Consider the following 19466-nt stretch of genomic DNA (forward strand, 5'->3'; position numbering starts at 1 on the left):
TGAAACAGAAAAAGTAAATGTTCAGCCATGAAGGAGATGACGGTTGTGTGTGGTCCCAGCGTGACCTGCTCCAACCGTTGCCACTCCTCGATTGTGATGCAACTGTCCTTTCCTGAGTACTCTGTGAAATGCTGTGACAATGCGTCCCCCTATGTAGTAATTCTTTGTGTTCGTTAGACCAAAGAAGTTTTTGACATCAGGATCCCCAGAACCACAGATGACTTGCCACAGATAACATGCTCTTAAAATTACGGAAACCTCACATTAATTGAGCACTATCAAATAAGATTGATAGTAAGATTGAGAGTTGTGAGTACACATGAACAAAAATACTTCCCACTGAGCATCACCCATTTCAAAGCTTTACTATTCAACTTTTTAAATAAATTGGTAGAAATTTAGACAAACACGAGAATGACCTCTTACTGTTTCCTTCAATTCTACAAAAACTTTTATTTTTGAATTGGTTGCCATGGTGCCAACTCATTGGATTGTTAACTCCTCAGATTGATGGGACCAGAGAGAGACACTTGCAACCTGGTTATCCCTTTATGATCACCAAAGCCTGTGTGATCATTGAGTTCATGCACAAGCACCACTAACACGCTACGGAGAAGGAGTCGGTTTAGCCAACGACACTATAATGAACGTCTGTTGGAGCTACTACTTCCTCAGTGGGTTCATACATAAGGCCTGCTGTCCATCTTTATGGATTCTGTGGTTCTACAGAGGAGTTTAACATATTTCAGCTCTTTGTCAGGTTTTAAAGTCCCACCCTGTGGTGGAGTTTTCCTAATGTTTTGTTTTCTCCCATTAATGGCTGGAACACTCCAACAATAAGCTTGGATAGACACCAAGTGCTGTAATTAGGTACATATCAAAGCAAAATAATCCTTGTCCTTTCTTTTATTCTTACATTTTGGCCTGTTTAAAAGGGGGAATAAATTGCAGCTCAGATGTAGATGGACCTTTTCTTCAAGCCTTGTGTGTTCTGATGTATCTCATTAATCATGTCTCCATCAGGAGGCGAGTGGTTGAGTAGAGTACTGAAACTCAGACCCCCATTCATTCATTCATGTTATACAGTAATGAGAGCTAATGGGTCAAGAACATAGACATACCTGTCCAGTCTACTGAGACTAGGATGAGTAGAGCTGTACGTCATATCTGATCCAGATGATTGTGCACGGCATGTGAGGATCTCACTGTACATGCAGCTTATGTGACCTGATGACTTGTACCATTGTTTCACCGTAACTCGCAGTGTAATGCTGGTGTCTCCGTCTGTCTCTGCAGGCCGTGAGCCCTGTGCAGGGTGATGATGAGCAGTCAGGGCAGCAGTGGCAGAAAGGGAAGTGGCCAGCATGCCGACACTCCACCCCTTCGCCAAGCCCCTGGACCCAAGCTGCAGGTGCAGCGTTCCCATTCTCGTGACACCATTACTATACACTTCTCTGCTCTGGGGAAGGAGGAAGAAGATGAGGAAGAGGAGCTGTACGGGATAGCTGCTGGACCTGCTGCAGTTAAATCCACCTGTGATGGTGCAGAGGGACTTCAGGGCCAAGCTACAGGGACTGATGAGCTAGGTGTCACCAGAGGCTTGGAGGCAAAAGAGGAGCTGCTCTTTGAATCTGCCAGTGTGGACTCTCCCTGTGGAGCTGCTGTACTGCCTGTTCCATCCGCCACCCTGTCCATGCATCCTTCAGACGCCCATCCGCACACACCCTCTCCTACCATGACTATTAACCCAATATCCACCTACTCCCACCTGAGCTCTACCCCTCCCACCAGCTCCTCCTGGCCCTCGGAGCGGCCGACCCTTCCTCTAACTGTAAGTTCCAGCTCTTCTTCTCCTTGCAAGTCTGCAGCGCTGTCCTCCTCAAAGCCGTTTCTCAGCCTCGTTAGATCTTTGTCCAATGATGTGGAGTCTCGAGAATCTACTCCTCCTGTTTCCACTGCCGTACCGCCACACACACGCCACAGACAGTTGATGAAATCTTTTGTCAAGTCTCTGTCCACGGACACTTCTAAGGCAGAACATCAGGAAGGGCCTCTTCATCACAACCCCCAACTCCAGCAAATGCACCCAACCCACCGGCATCCACCGCGCAACATGCAGCTCCTGAAACAGTTCTCCCAACCCCGTTTATCCTCCAGCCCTGTTGTTGTGTCTCAAGCAGGAGGAGACTCCAAAACAGCCCCCTCCTCCCCCATCATGTCACCGGACGGTAGGTCCTTCTTCAAAGTCCAAGAGGTGGAGGCCAGGATAGAGGACACCAAGCGGCGGCTGTCGGAGGTGATGTCAGATCCCATGCAGATTTTCAGTAAGATCATGGGGGATGAATCTGGTGCAGGAGGCGGTGGAAGTGCCGCTCATCGTGCCAAATCGCTCTCCTCCAGTGCTTTGGAGCTCAGCGGAGCGACAGCGGTGAACGGACATACAGAAAGTAACAACTACAGCATCAAGGAGGAGGGTGCTGAAGGAGAAGAAGATGAAGAAACCCCCACGGGAAAGGGCCCTGACTCCGTTTTTTTCTCTTTCCCGTCACTAACATTAGCCCCAGCCTCATCCTCTGCCCTCCACAAGTCTCCTTCTCTCACTATGGGCCGGTGCTCAATGTCGGCCCTGGTAGCGCGACAGGAAGACGAGGACTTCTGTGAACTGTACAGCGAAGACTTTGAGATGTGTACTGATACGGAGACACCAGATGGGGATCAGTCCGTATCCCGGCAGCCCCATACTGGGAGCACTGGTTTGTGCAGTGAACTCGATGCAGAGGAAGAGAGGCTGGAGGAGGAGATGGAGAACGTGCCTGTGACTGGCCTCATCTTCTTAGCACAGCTGGTATATTTGTACTTAGTCCTTCCAGTGCCTCCATGGGTATGTGCAGTGTTGCACGGCGTAGTAGCTGGGTTTATGCTGGCCTTGCTGGTCCTTTGGCTGTCTTCTCCACGGCGGTCGTCGGGGACCAGGATAGGGGGATGGAGGACTGTCGCCCAGTTGGATATAAAAGAACCAGGAATATTCAAGGTGAGACAAAGCACAACAATCAATGATTTCTTGGATCAGGGGTGGGCAATCCTGGTCCTCGAGGGCTGATGTCCTGCGTGTTTTACATGTTTCCCTGCTTTAACACACCTGATTCAAATGAATGCTCATCCTCAGCATGTCATCAAGGTCTGCACAAGTCTAATGACAGTCATTCGTATCAGGGCGTGCTGAAAGCAGGGACACATCCAAAAGATGCAGGACACCGGTCCTCGAGGACCAGGATTGCCCACCCTTGGCTTAGGTGATGCTCTTCATTCATTGTACACTTTAAATATTTTTATTTTCCAAGTCCACATTGCTGAATCCACTATGCAGATTTACCCTGGAGGGTGTTCGGTTTTATTATTGTGTAGTGAAAAAAAACCAACCCACCTGACACAGAGCTTTTAATTGTAACAGCTGAGCTTTCCGGCTTTGGAAAACAAATCTCTGAAGTAGAAGGAGAGGAGAGGAAAAATACGATCACTTTGTAATTTACATCTAAAAAAAAATAGAGATACATGTCTAAAGATGGAGTTGCAAGAGAATGCTTGCAGACCTTAACAAGTTGCTGCAACTGCATGATTGAAGGGAAACATGGCTCCAACAAGAGAGCTGTCACTTGAAACGGCGCAAAGGATTATTAATCTCCTTCAAGAAGGTTATTCAGCATGAAGCGTATCAAAAGATGTTGTTTGTTCTCAGTCAGACATGTCTATATTTTGGAGCAACTACAAACAAAATGAAAAGTTTCTGAAAGAGAAAGGAAGACAAAAGAGGAAGTCAAATTGTCAAAAAAACACTCATGCCTTGAAGATATACAACAAAATAAATGAACATAAGTAAGAGTGTGTTATTGACTGAAATGTGAGTAATTGGAAGAAAGAAATGGGATGCACCCAGAGGCGGCTTGTCAATAGGGGGCGCTAGGGCGCCGCCCCCATTAAAATTACAGGAAAAAATATAGACACAGTACACATAAATTACGTAATAAAAAGTAATTATCACATCTGTGCACTCATAAAATGTGTCTGACTTTTAATTTTTCAAGCCTTCCCATCCCATACTGGGTTTATTCAGGGTTGTTTTTTGTGCAGACTGAAATACATAGGTTTCAATGGCGAGGGACGCTGGCCAAATGAGTGTGTATTGTATGTTCTTAAACTTTTCTTCCATGTGACTTCATGCTGGTCTCTAATTGGTTACTCAAAGCCTCTCCTCCGGGCACAGCTCCCTGCGCCCGTGGCCAATCAGCGTGTTTTCTGTCATTCTTCATCCAATCTGATTGGTTCATGAGCTGTCAATCAAAGACACACCCCTGAAGGCTGATTTATGGTTCTGCGTTACACCAACGCAGAGCCTACGGTGTAGGGTACGCGCATGTACGGTGCTCGTCGCCGCGTACCCTACACCATAGGCTCTGCGTCGATTTAACGCGGAACCATAATTCAGGCTTGACAGTGTAGACGCGCGACTGCATCTGTCACTCGCATACAAACGGAGTCACAACGACAAGACAGGAGACAATGGCAGCAGAAAAACTAAATTGAGTTGTTTCATTACAAAATAATAAAAATAAAAAAATATGTAAAAAACAATATGTAGTAGTATATGTAGTAATATGTAATAAAAAATAACATTAAAAAATGTATGTTCAAGTAGAGTTTATAGTTGTGTTGTAATCCCCACTCACCAGTGCGCCCCCCCAAAATGTTTTATCACCAGCCGCCACACCTATTAAAAAGGTAAAAATTAGCCATTGTTAACAGGTAAACAGGATTGCAGTAGGCTGAAGAGAAGCGGTCATGGACCGGATAAAAGTGATATTTCATGATGAACAAGTATCTGCATCAAGAAGGAGATGATTTGTTTGGTTCAGGTCCAATGACACGTACAGATATCAATGATGGGAAATGTTTTTTCTCCCTGAGATGCAACCTGAGCGTTGCCTCTCAGGTAGAAAAACCAGAGGATGTTGCATTCAAATTTTAGTCTAGTCTGATTTGGTCAGTCGAAAACCGGCTTGCAGATGATTAGGTCATTTCCTAGGATGATATCGTATCTTCTCATGGAGCAAAGAATGTTAAAACTTTTCTTCAGTGAAGACTTTCAAGCTCAATGACATCACAGACAAACAAACAATGTAATGTGATTCAAAATTTGTGTTGAAAACTGAAAAAAAGCAGTCATTGACGAGAAGAACCTGTGTGTGCCTGAGCGCCAGTGATTACATGGTTACAGTAACACAGCATTAGCCATCCTGGCTTTTCCTCTACTTTGACCAATAATTAGAGGATTTTTTTTATATTTATTTAAACAAAGCCAAAATGTTTAGCTGCCGATTAAAATGTTTTTTTCTGCAAATGAATACAGATGAATGAGCATCCTCCGTGAGTGGTAATCCCATGTTTTTGTTGTCAATGGTTGCAGTAGAAAGGCCCTACGTCCCTACGGAGTTTAGGTTTCTTATCTTCAGCATGTACGCTCTCTGCTTGATCATGTTACTCTGCTCATACAAAGAAGTTTCCTCTGTTGTTTCAGTTGAATAAGCTTTGCTCACCAAGTGTCCCCTGGGCCTGCTGAGGTAGCAGTTAGGGTGAGAATTAAGCCATATGAGTCCTCATGGGAGAACACGGGGTTAATTGCACTTTTCTCCAGAGGTAGCCACAGTTATCCTTTTTAAACAAACATTTTAACAAGAGAACCATGACATTTACTTTCTATTCTCAGTCGGTCCCACTTAGTGCTGCAGAGACTGAGCAGATAAATGTATTCAACTAGATTCAGCCGGGGGCCACATCTGCAAAAGGACTGTATGGAGAAGGCCACACAATTTGAAAATGTGGGGGTTTTCAAAATGTATTTTGTACTCAAAGACGAAGACTTATGTAAATATAATACATTTGTATTATACATTTGAATATATCTAGTTTACATATTAATTATGTATTAATTGTCTCCAGATTTAGTCATTGTGAATGTTAAATATAATATTCAGATAAAGAAATATTATTTTGAATGCAAGTTCATTTTGAAACCCTGCATTGTGCAAACTTAATGAAATTGATATTGACCTACTTTTAATAAAACACGCCATAATGACAAAGCACCACTTTCCACCAAGATTTCCTTATTTGAATATTATATTAACATTGAGCACAACCATTTTAGTCCATAGTAGCCAGTTATAAAAATATCATAAAAAAAAAAAAAAGTTTTTTTTTTTTTTTTTTTTTCAACAAACACTCCCTTTTTTTAAATATAACCAGGGGCCACATAAAAGCTCCTGGCGGGCCGCATGTGGCCCGCGGGCCGCCAATTGAATATCCCTGGTATAGAGGTTTGGAACAGTTATGTAAGCATCTGTACTTGTAGGTATGAAGCTGTTAAACAGGTCAGCCTTTGGGCTACGGGGGACGGCTGCTCCCCATGATACATGCACATATGAGAGACGGACCCTACAACAAGCAGGAGCATGGAAACGGTCGCAGGGACGAACTTTCCTCTTGATCTCCCCAAATCCTCATCTTTCTTTGTTAATCAATCCCCATTTTTAATATTCGGTTTAATAAACAGTGAGAGAGTAATCTATTTCAAAGCTCTGAATTCACTGTAAATTTGGCTTATCGATCTGTGAAGCATACAGGACCCTTGAAGGATGAAGAATAATAAGTGAAAGTGAGTGAAGTGCATACTGGAGGGACCTTTGTTATATATCATATCATCTCTTTTATCACTTTTTTTTATGATTTACATGTTTGTGCAATGAGACAAATTCCTTGTAGAGAGGAGGAAGGACATTAGGATGGGTGTCCAGGCTCATCTGAGCTCCTTCCAGAGGATCAGATGATCCTAAATGACAGTTTCAACGTGTTGCAGAAAAGCCATTTACAGTGTCACACCACTGAATTTCCAGCAGCAACATTCATATTTTCTGGCATGACAGTTGATGAAGTAAAGCAAATGAGACTGCTTATTATATTCTGATGTACAGCCTATTGATAAATGATGATATTTTATAAAGAAGAAGAAATCTCTGTGTGCATGAGGGCAAGGGAGCATCAATATTTGATAGCAGATATCTTTGAACCCTCTTGCAGCATTGCATGATAGACATAAAAAAGATTCTGGAGTGGAAATCACGCACGGCTCTGGCTGCGTACGCAGTTCATTGTTGTTTCCTTCAATCTGAGATAAAACTCTGAGATAAATGAGACTTGTAAATAAAGCGACTTGTCTTCTTCTCCTTTTCCCTCAGGGCTGGATGAACGAGATCCACAACTACGACCCGGATATGTACCACGCCACGCTGACCCACTCTGTTTACGTGCGTTTAGAGGGCTCTGTCCTGCGTCTGTCCAAGCCCAACCGCAACATCTCCCGCCGTGCCACACACAACGAGCCTAAACCTGACGTTACTTACATCAGCCAGAAGATCTACGATCTGACTGACAGCAAGGTGAGGTGGCGGGGGAAGCAGGCCAATCACACTGTCCTTAGGGTGAACCCGTTTTTGTCTGAGGATGCTGTTGAGTTTGAATCTGATGTGCAGAGGTGGGTAGTAACGAGTTACATGTACTCCATTACATTTACTTGAGTAAGTTTTGGGAAATGTTATACTTTTAGGAGTAGTTTTGAATCACTATACTTTTTACTTTTACTTGAGTAGATTTGTGAAGAAGAAACTGTTACTCTTACTCCGCTACATTAGGCTACGTTGAGCTGTTACTTTTCTTTTATCCCTTTTATCCGCGTACGCATCAATCTCATGACATCACTGAGTGATTCTTTGGGAAAAAGGTTTGTTTTTGCATGTTTTGTCACATTTACACAGACTCAAACACACACAGAGTTTCTATGAGTTCATGGGCTTGTTCTAGTTCTGCCTGGTTAAAAAAGAAAAGTACAAAGGCTTGACATTTTTTGCTACTCGTGCTTAATTAATTTTTTTATTCTGTTATTATTTTATTATTTATTAAAGTACTTCAATTTCATTTTAATTTAAGCTATTTTTTATTCATTTTAATTTATTTTTTTATTTTATTGATTTAATTTGCCTGAAGATGATTTTTTTTTTACTTTTGTCTGTTTTGAATGGTTGTGTTAAAAAAATAAATCAGACGTTACTCAACAGTTACTCAGTACTTGAGTAGTTTTTTCACCAAGTACTTTTTTACTTTTACTCAAGTAATTATTTGGATGACTACTTTTTACTTCTACTTGAGTCAAATTATTCTGAAGTAACAGTACTTTTACTTGAGTACAATTTTTGGCTACTCTACCCACCTCTGCTGATGTGTTTGTTGTGTTTGGAGAAGATGCTTCTGAGTGTCTCAGGCACTCCTGCTACGTACGGGATAACAACATTTTCACTCCTCTGTGTATTTGAAGTGCTGTCTTGATGTGCTTGAGCTCCTTTTCTTTATCCTCTGTCTTATTGGGAATATTCTCACCCTGATAAGCTCCATGAGGGGGATGTGAATCAAAAAAGCAGGTATTGGTTCAGTCTCCCTCAATATGCAAAGCACAGTCTACTTATTGGGTTTGGATCTGACCCAGGTGTCGTCCACATAACTGAACCAGTGCCTTGGTGTTTTTCAGTTGTAGGAATTCAATGCTCTGCTTTCCACTTCTTCCATGTGGAAGTTGGCACCGATAAGAGACACTGCAGAACCAAAAGGCAAATCTTTGTTTCTGTCTGTCACACTGATGACGGATGAGAGGCAGCAGTCCAGCAGGGTTCAGATCTGCTCTGCCGTGAAACGGGTCCTGTCTTTTCAGGCTCCATCTTTTCTGCAGTCATTTTCTGACTCTCCTCACTGCTTCAGATGTGAAGGGGAAAAGTGAAGTGACGTTGGATGGCACAAGGGTTTCACCAGAAGTCAGTCACGGGTGTTGGATTTTATTGACAAAGTCTGAGGAATTCTGCATGCGATATAGAGGCATTTCAACCTGAGGAGCTAAGATGGTAATGAGTTGTTTTGCAATATTGTAGGGGACTGAGCTGATGCTGCTGTTGATGGTCTGAGTGGTGATCCTTCCTTGTGTGGCTTTGGGAGTACATATTTACATGGAGTAGCCTCCTCTGGGTCAAATCTGTGGTAAAGTGTCCAGCATATACTAGTCTGTGTCCTTCTTCCTAATACATTTTGTTGCTTATGGAAAGATGGGATATTGATGTGTGTGATCTCCAGTGCATGTGTGTGTGTGTTTGTGTGTGCTTGATGGTAAACTGATCAGACAGTGACATCAAGCCCATGTCCCCTCACATTTCCTTTTGCATGAGTGCTCACAAATACTGTAGAACATGTTATGTGACACATCTACTCACTTTCAAAGTAAAACGCTGTGTGTCAACATGGAGTGCATATTGCAGGTCACAGGCCTCGAATACACAACTGCCTTTTGTGGGAATGTGCTGATTCAACAGTTTTGTATATATGAGGGCAGAGGAGTAAGAAGACGTGACTCATGTATGTGTGTCATGCAGCACCTTCTATATGACCGGCCTCTTAACTCAAATGTACAACCTTGGAGTCAGAGTACCACAGGAATTGACACTGTAATAAAATGTAAACAACTGTGCATGTACCGTTACAGTGTATAGTCCAAAGTTCTGACTGAGCTGCATTCATTATTAATGAAATACAGATAGTTTTAAGAGGAAGTAGTAAAAAAAAAAAAGTATAAAAATATCATTCATCTGCACTTGCATTCATATAACTCGTATTTGTTTTGGAATATATTTCCATAAAAAATCCGTCACACTGCTTAAAAATTGCAAACCCTTTTGAATGTTTTTCTTTCTTTCCCATTTTCAAATCATGACCTAAAACAGTGTTTTTCACAAAACAAATAAAGTTAATGCTCTTCAACAAATGCTTTATTTATTCATTGAAAAAGTGATCGAGATCAGCGCATCAATAAGTGCTGAAAGTGTTTGAACCTCTACGATTAGTGTAAACTTGTGAAAGGGTCGGTGCCCTGCTTTATTTAAAGAGCAAGGACCTATTAAAGCCTGTTCACAGCGCATTTGTGGACCTCGAAAGGAGTTATTGATGCACTTTAGATTGAAAAGTTTACAAAAAGCCTCTCAGGAGAGGTCACACTGCACCGATTTACAGTCAGACAGAGCGTGTACAGATGGAAGAAGTTCAAGGTTATTGTTACCTCATAAATTGACAATCAGTGAGGTTCACAACAAGGGCCAGGTGTTTTTGATAGTCCTCAGTGCTACACAGGCAGCAAAAACTAGCAGATTAGCGAAAGCTGAAGTCAATGGTTAGGAGCTCATTGTTTGTAGAATATTTAAAACATAAAAGGTTTATTGTAATCTGCCTACATTTTGCTAAAGATAATGAATGACTCATCTGGATAAGATGTGAGAAAATGCTTTGAATTTTCTTTCAAACCAAAACTGAACTGAAATTGTCCACACAAACACTTTCCTATGTGTGCGACAAGGTGGTGGTCGTAAAAGAAGCCAAGTTCACAGAGAGATAATGGTACATAATGGCAATGGCAAGTGGCAAGTGCTGGAAATTCCCTTCCCTTGTCATTCTGCCTTCACTCTCCAGCTGTGAATTCACAGTGATCCAGTGAAGCCCTAATGTCCCCTCCCCGGTGTGTATTTTTACAAAGCATGTCAGTGTTACACAATCTGGACTGGAGTGTCCTCTGATTCATCGTCCACAGTCCGAGTTAAGTTTCTTATGTGTCTGATCAGTCACTGCTCTACTCAGAATGACACACAGCCTTGAATAAACACCAGTAGAAGAAATTATATTCCTGTGGGATACACACACACAAGCACACACACACACGAGTGCTGGCCTCAGTTTCCCCATCACTGCAGGAGGGGGAGACACCAGACCACCCCTGGCTTCTGTTGGGAGCTCTACCACAGAGTTGGGTAGTAACGAGTTACATTTACTCCGTTACATTTACTTGAGTAAGTTTTGGGAAATTTTGTACTTTTAGGAGTAGTTTTGAATCACTATACTTTTTACTTTTACTTGAGTAGATTTGTGAAGGAGAAACTGTTACTCTTACTCCGCTACATTAGGCTACGTTGAGCTGTTACTTTTCTTTTATCCCTTTTATCCACGTACGCGTCAATCTCATGACATCACTGGGTGATTCTTTGAGAAAAATGTTTGTTTTTGCATGTTTTGTCAAGTTAACACAGACTCAAACACACACAGAGTTTCTATGAGTTCATGGGCTTGTTCTAGTTCTGCCTGGTTAAAAAAGACAAGTACAAAGGCTTGAAATTTTGTGCTACTTGTGCTTAATTTATTTTTTTATTCTGTTATTTTATTATGTATTAAAGTACTTGAATTTATTTAAGATTATTTTAATTTAAGCTATTTTTTATTAATTTTATTATTTTATTGATTTAATTTGCCTGAAGATGATTATTTTGTACTTTCGTCTGTTTGAATAGTGTTAAAAAAATAAATCAGACATTACTCAACAGTTACTCAGTACTTGAGTAGTTTTTTCACCAAGTACTTTTTTACTTTTACTCAAGTAATTATTTGGATGACTACTTTTTACTTCTACTTGAGTCATAATATTCTGAAGTAACAGTACTTTAACTTGAGTACAATTTTTGGCTCCTCTACCCACCTCTGCTCTACCAGGATGCGCTCAAGTTGAGTGACAACGTTTGTAACATGGGCAGTCCAGCTAGTCTGTGCCCTTTGAGAACTCAATGATATCTTTCCCCCCATTGTATATTTAGCTTTCTTCGCAATTGGCTAGGTGTTCTGACAGCAGACGTGATCACTGCTGTCAAATCTGGGTTGCCTCTTACTGCCCTCCTGACAGACTTCCCCCTCTGCATGGAGCAAAACCATTACGCCTCCCTGCTATACAGTTCACACGGCACTCGTTTCAACCCTTTTAAGACTGTTACAACCTCAAAAGGAAGTACAGGGGTGTGACAGCTTCAGAACCAAATGTTACAACGTTTTTGAGTCCTTGCCATCCGCACAGCACCGTGGGGTGGAATAAATGCGCTACAGAGGTGGAACGAACTTGCTGTGTGAATTGGGTTATAGACGAATCCGGCGAAACCCGGAAGTCGAGCGGGCCGCCATTACTGCGGTGGCGGCTCCGCTCCTCCGCTCCAGCCCATAGACATATATACGTATGGATCTATTACTCCGCTCCCTGCCGGGCTCTCTTAATGTATTTGTATCATCGGAAAACTCCTGTCCCGTCACGTGCATTTGTTTTGATAGTGAATGAAGACGGGAGGGACTTTCAAAACTACTTTTCTGTTTCACCAAGTGAACAGACGGAACGCAAAAAAAAGATGTTAAACTGCTGGAAAGGAACTGGAATTTACCTGGATACCTTAAACAAGGAAGCCAGGGAGCGGTATATGGAGAAAATAATGATTATTAACGGTTTGATCCATATGAAATCACTACTAGTGGAGCTCCGATGAGGATTTACTGCCGCAGTTCTGCACAACCCACGTCTTACTACCTTGTTTAGTGTTTGACAGCTGCTTTGGTAGATGTTTGACTCGCCATGTGTTTCAATAAATTAGTATAATAGTACAACATACAGTACATCTTTTTTATTACTCTTACTTCTCTTTTCTTTTTTTTTATGCTGAAGATCGAGGCTCCGAGACATGAGCAATATTTTTGTTTTCCTCGTGAGATTATTTTTTTCTTCTGCAGCTACAAATAGAGTTAATATTTTTTCCTCAACAAACTAGTTTTATCTGCAGATTGAGGTTATGTATGTATGTATTCTGTATCATCCGGAGCTGAGATAGTTCTGCCCTTCAATTAGAGACCTGTAATTGCGTTTTTTTCCGTCATCGGACGCCAGGCGATCAATAAAATATTATTGGATACCTAAAATTAAACAAAACATACACAGGTAATATTTAATTGTGCAGACATGCCTCGTAAGGAGAGGAGGTGGAGAGAGCTATATTACAGTGTTTAATCATACACTCCCTTATCTCCCTATTCCTCTATTCTTTCCTGCTTATCGCTCAAACAAATCATTATTTATAAATTAACATCAGCATTAATTTAAGATACCTTCATTATTTATGGAAGGCCACTGTCTAACATCATCAATCCAGCTATAATGATGCTGTAGAGCGTCAGGTTACAATAACAGCGCTGCGGTGGCAGATTGACACCTGCCACCGCAGCAGTGGCGCCGCCGCAAGATGGCGGCGCACACAAACCGGTCGCCGGATTCGTCTATAGTCTGGTTTTGCTGCTTCCAGGCAGGAATGCTTGCCAAGTTTGATGGATTAAAGAATTTAGCATTAAATAAATTACTTTGAAAGAAATAACATCTGAGATTTGTTCATTGGCTTAATCCCAAAAGAAGTTGAGCAGTGTAGCAAGACAATGACCCTTATTGCACTGGTTGTTCTCCAAAAATGTGTGAGGATGAATAAAGTTAGTGTTTTGGAGTAGCCGAGTCAGTGCCCCCGAGTTATCCCAGAGCTGAAGCTTTCCAGTGCAGAGGAATGGGTTAAACCTGATCTGCAAGATAGATCAACAGTTTAGTGACACGTTTAGCTGGTATTGCCCCCCAGGGCCTTAATGCCAGACAGCATTCTCATATTTTCGCCACTCACAAGAGTAATATTGCTTATAAACCCTATTTATTGGGTTCTTTACATCTGCTTTCTTACTTACTTACTTGAGAAATATATAGAAATAAATATATAGAAAAGAGCCCACAGTCCACCCTTGTTACTTCAGGTCACGTTTGTTTTCATCTTCATTTCAGTATGAACACACTTTTGTGCCAGAAACAACAGCAAGACAATCCTCATCACCTTCACATTTATGACTTATGATCTCAATGTATATATTCCCCAGATTTACTTGGTGCCCCAGAGTCTGGCAAGGAAGAGAGTTTGGAACAAGAAGTACCCCATTTGCATTGAGCTGGCTAAACAGGAGGACTTCATGTCCAAGCCCCAAGGAGAAAGGTCTGAGGGTGGGGAGGACAAATTAGCAGGGCTGGAGAAGACGGAACAAACGGAAAAGGCTGAGCGACCTGAAGGCTCCACGTCAGTGGAGGAACACAAAAGACCAACCTCAGGAGGAGGGGATCTGACAATCTACTTGTTTGGGAGGACTGGCCGTGAAAAGGAAGAGTGGTTCCGGAGATTTCTTCAAGCATCTCGGATGATGTCAGAGGGGAGAGGTAGCAGTCTGTCTGGCGTCTGCAAGAGTGGTGAGCTCCAGACTGACCCATATGCTCTCATAGATCAATAAGCAAACACATACCGGTATATGCGTTAAAACCCTTGGTCAACTGTTTCCAGGCAGATATTATTTTTGCAAGTGCACACATCCCTTCCTCTCAGAAGAACTTTTCTCTTGAGTATGTTACTGCACAGCAATCAGATCTGTGCCTAAGTCTGAGCTTAGGGACTCCCAATCCCCTCAACTGAATGAACAGCTGAGTGTGAATGGGTCAGCAGGATTACACGCAGAGAGAGACACTGTATTATAACACTGGTTTCCACGGTGGGATATAAGCCTTAAATAATAAGAGCATTTACAAAGAGAAACACTAGCAGTGGGTGGGTTCAGTGATAAAAGCAGTCCAAGGAGGACAGGATTACTGGGAAGACGATTTAAATATCAGGTCATTTTGTGAACATATGGAGCAGTAAGGTTAAAAATGGCTATTTTAATAGTAATATGAGGCATGGAGAGACAGTACTGGCATGCTAATTCCGCGCGGCAGTCTATTGTGAGAGAGGAATACAAAGGAGATGCTAATTAGTCTTTTTGAAAATGTGTGCATGTCCAATGTTTGAAATTATGTATTGATTTGGATCTTGCAAAGGATGCTCATGCATAATTTGTATCTAGTACCCTCTCATCTTTTCTCTGCGTCCTACTTTTCTCGCTTCCACTTGTAGCCTTCTTGCCCTCCCACAGCCGCAGTGGCAGCGCACAGTCTGGCCCGGGCCTGGAGGCCGACAGCAGGAGCAGCAGCAGGGGGAGCCAGGAGGAGCTGTGTCAGCCTCGTCACAGGGAGACCTCCGCCTCTCTCTCCTGTGGCTCTGCTGGAGGGACGAAGCAGAAGATGCTGTTGGACTATAACGTCTACATGGCCAAATACGCTGACGCCCAGGCAGCACCAAACAGCCCAGCTGCTAACGACAGCCCTGGAGACAGCCCAGAGAGCAGCCCGCAAACTACCAAAAAGGTAGGAGAAAAATGGCAGGAAAGCAACCGCTCACCTGTAGGGGTCCCACAATGTCCCGTTCTCCCACAAGGTGCATCTGCAGGGCCAAGTGATGCGTAACTCCCTAGTATTAACATTGTTATTCTGCTGCCTTTACAGTCGGTGCAAGTCTAAATATTAACACCTGCTTCCATTTCCTGTCATCTCATCTCCTCCTGTGCCATGATTTGATCCAAACTAGTTGGATGGGGTTCATCAGACCTAACTTGTCAAAAGATGCTACCCACAGACAAACTATTGTCATTTTAGATTTAAATTCAGATGGTTCACTGGGAAGAAAGGAAAAAAAGCCAGTATGTAGCTGATCAATCTACCTCATACTGTTTTCCCACAATGCAATGGACCTGCCCTCTGCCCAGATGGCCTCCAGCAGGAGGGTTCCCCCTTATGATCCAGGTCCTGATCCAGGTTTCTTCCCTCCTAAAGGGGAGTTTTTCTTGCCACTGTTTGGCTTAAGGTTTTTCTCCCACTAGGGGAGTTTTTACCTGCCATTGTTCATGTTATGTTTATGTAATAATTGCTCAGGGGTCATGTTCTGGGTCTCTGGAAAGCGCCTAGAGACAACTTCTGTTGTAATAGACGCTATATAAATAAAATTGATTTGAATTAAATTGAATTGAAAATGGACAGTCACAACACTGTTGTTTACATCCATTTCTTATTACCACTACTTAACAGCCATAGTATGTCTCCTGAAACTGTTTGAAGATTTCTCTGCAGCCAGCAGGATGAGGAGGAGTAACATGGGTGTTGTATTTTGCTCATTTTCACATGTCCAAGTAGACCCCTTGCAACTTAAATGCAATTGTCAAAAGGAGTAGTCAGAAGACACCCAGAGGAGTCAGGGCAATTTTAAATAAGGAAATGTAGGAATTGGAAGTGCTGGACAGGCAGGTACAAAAGACGCGAAACAGAAAAGAGCTGCCCAAAAGAAACCATTGAAAAAAACCCAAACATGGGTGGAAAAGCTTTATAATTACACTTGATCTAAACGTATTACCTAGACTCTCAAGACAAAAGCAGCAGGCTACATATGTGTGTGTCCCTCAGTTACCCAGAAGTTCAGAGGAAAATGCAGAGCTTGAGGCCTGGGTGAATGCTTTTCTGGGAAGGATTTTCTGGGACTTCCTGAGAGAGAAGTACTGGGCCAGTGTCGTCTCCAAAAAGATCCAAATGAAGCTCAGTAAGATCAGGGTAAGTACTGGTGCCAGCTTAGGTAAGCATGCATAAAATATCAAAACAGCAAATCAGAAAGATGTATTTTCATGCAATCACCAAAGAAAGAGTCTCTTCTGGCTGTATTTATGTTTATTTTTGCTTGTTTTGTCCACCTCTTTCACCGTCTTCTGTCTTTCAGCTGCCATATGTAATGAATGAGCTGACTCTGACCGAGCTAGACATGGGATTTTCCATTCCTAAGATCCTCCATGCTTCAAATCCTTCTGTGGACCACCAAGGTAAGAAGAGAAACCGACCTAGTATGGCATGAGGTTCACATTGCTCTGGGTTGCTTTCTAAAGTCTTTTCTAACTGAAATCAAGCTTTATAGTACTTAAGCCATCAGCCTTTTTCTCCTCAGCCAGCATGTGCATGTGGCTCCATCTGACGTGGTCTAACTTGGGTTTAAAACAGGAAAATGACATGTGTCCTATATGGTTTCAGTAATATATGTCCCAGACAGGGAGCTACTCAGGATACTAGGAAACTAAATGGGCTTGGGTAAGAAAGCTGCAAATTGGATGGGTGCCTAATAGTTTTATTAAGATAAGTCCCACATTAGAAAATCAACCAGTTGGGCCGCACCTGAAAAAGAAGTACTGTAGATTGCATTCAGATCCAATATGGACAGATTTAGCGACCACAGAACCTGCAGACAAACCATCATGGGATCCATTTTGCAGCCCACTTTTAGCTCAGGCTTTTTCGTACCTTTCTCTCACTGTGTCCAGGCCTGTGGTTTGATCTGGAGATTTCCTACACGGGTTCCTTCCTCATGACACTAGAGACCAAGATGAACCTGGCCCGTCTGGGGAAAGAAGGCGAAGGGCTCGGGGAGCATGGGAAAGAATGGTGAGATTTGTGTTTACTTTAATTCATTTCTAGATCAATAAAAGCAATAATGCAGCTTCTGAAACAGTCGGTGTCTTACAGAATTTTAAGAAAAGACGTCCGCAATTTGTCTTTATTTGTCCATGAATGGTTTAAATATAATAACATTTTCGGTGACAGGGCCAAACTAAAATGCTTAAAGGATTAGCTCTTTTTGATAAGCAGACACGTCTAGGCTGGATTATAATTGGGTACGTTTGCATATTTAGCCATATTAGCTGTCACATGTCTTTCACTATTACTACCCTTGTTTGTTCCCCTCTCTTCATATACCAATCCCCTCTCTTGGACGCCACAATAATGGACTTGTCCAATGAATGGTGAGTTTTGGAATGGATACCAACTGCCTGTTGCAGAAACATTATTCTTTATTTAGCATTTGAATAGTTTGAAACAAGTGTATCAGTGTAGATTAACCTGATCCGGTTGAATGCAGTTGGGATACATTTAGTTAGAAGTATGTGTTAATTATTCATCTGGGGCCTGACTCAGCAACAATTTGTGTATGTTCATATGTATGTGTGCGCGCCAGGCCCAGGTCACGGACATACAGTCTGGCAGACAGTGATGAGGAGTCATCCAGTGCTGGCTCATCAGATGAGGAGGACCCCCCAGAACTCCTCAGTGATAAACCAACTCTGCCTGGAGCCGAGGGGTGAGCAACTATCTCATTACCACAACATCAGCATGCATCTGATTAGAAAATGTGCAGAATCAGATTCATACTCGTGTGTTGAAACAAAATCTTCCACCCACTCAGTCCACCCACCCACTTAGCCCCACAGGTTTGAAGGCTACTGATTTAATGCATCGCCCAGTTACTCCCCTCTAACTCGGGTGCTGAGTACCAGGAGATGCTGTTATGAATAAATGATGAACCTGACTCAGTCCTTGTCTCCCCCTCTGCTGCTGTTTCCATCCTCTGCTCCCTCAGCTATGTAGGAGGCCACAGACCCAGCAAGATCATGCGCTTTGTGGACAAAATAGCCAAGTCCAAGTACTTCCAGAAGGCCACAGAGACAGAGTTCATTAAGAAGAAGATGGAGGAGGTGTCTAACACACCCCTGCTGCTCACTGTAGAGGTTCAAGAGTGCCGGGGGACTCTGGCTGTCAACATCCCACCTCCCCCCACGGACAGGATATGGTAAGTGATAAGGTATACAGAAAACGTTGTTGGAGAGCAGTTCCTGTGGAGAAATCATGACTGTACATAACTGTGCTTTCTGGCCTCTGCTGGACAAACGCAGTACTGCATATTATGAAAGAATAGAATGTATTAATCATTAAACACTGTACATTAATTCATATAACCTTTTTTTTTTAAATCATTGACAGAAAAAGAAAACAAAAATCACATTTTGACTTTTTTGGTCACAAGTCTTGGTATTATAGCCTTGGTCTCAGTTTGTGGGATTACAAGGCAAAAATGGTTGGAAACTTCTGAGCGTCTGCATTGTAATGATGCTAAATTGTGTTCTGGTATCTTAGAGACTCAACAAAAAATCTTGTTTTGTGGAACATTTCTGTGGTCAGAATTTTAGCTTGTGTGGGATTATGTCCTTGTAATTGTATGTGTGTGTGTGTGTGTGTATATATATATATATATATATATATATATATATATATATATATATATATATATATATATATATATTTTTTTTTTTTATTTATTTATTTATTTATTTATTTATTTATTTATGTACTTTTGTTTCCCAGGTATGGTTTCCGGAATCCTCCTCATCTAGAGCTGAAAGCACGGCCTAAACTGGGGGAGAGGGAGGTAACTCTGGGCCATGTAACAGAGTGGATTGAAAAGAAGCTTGAGCAGGAGTTCCAGGTATACACTGAGAATAAAGAGGGAATTCTATCGTTAGGCATGTAAACAATGCAGACTAAAAAAAATTGTCAATATAGTTAATAGGTGATGTCATATCCCATGGTATCTCCTAGCTCAGACTGGTGGTACCAAAAGCTGAATCTTTTCTCCAGGTAAACAGGGAAAATGACCCCCCAAGATGTTCAGAATGAGAATTTAGATCGTAAAAGATTGCATGCACTTAAAAACCAT

General features: G+C 42.2%; 1 protein-coding gene across 2 annotated transcripts in view; it reads left to right on the forward strand.

Moving 5' to 3' along the window:
* The window catches only part of LOC133421937 (testis-expressed protein 2-like), a 34982-nt gene that overhangs the window by 13366 nt on the left and 2150 nt on the right, over positions 1-19466 (forward strand). For both annotated transcript variants that reach the window (XM_061711742.1, XM_061711743.1), the window contains 10 exons: positions 1297-3031; positions 7290-7490; positions 13903-14263; positions 14961-15250; positions 16340-16483; positions 16647-16746; positions 17239-17359; positions 17937-18053; positions 18333-18542; positions 19115-19235. In XM_061711742.1, the coding sequence (XP_061567726.1) occupies positions 1319-3031; positions 7290-7490; positions 13903-14263; positions 14961-15250; positions 16340-16483; positions 16647-16746; positions 17239-17359; positions 17937-18053; positions 18333-18542; positions 19115-19235 (3378 nt within the window). In that variant the 5' untranslated portion in view covers positions 1297-1318. The remainder of the gene's footprint in view (positions 1-1296; positions 3032-7289; positions 7491-13902; positions 14264-14960; positions 15251-16339; positions 16484-16646; positions 16747-17238; positions 17360-17936; positions 18054-18332; positions 18543-19114; positions 19236-19466) is intronic.

Source organism: Cololabis saira, chromosome 21 (genome assembly GCF_033807715.1).
Source record: "Cololabis saira isolate AMF1-May2022 chromosome 21, fColSai1.1, whole genome shotgun sequence".
Taxonomy (NCBI): domain Eukaryota; kingdom Metazoa; phylum Chordata; class Actinopteri; order Beloniformes; family Belonidae; genus Cololabis; species Cololabis saira.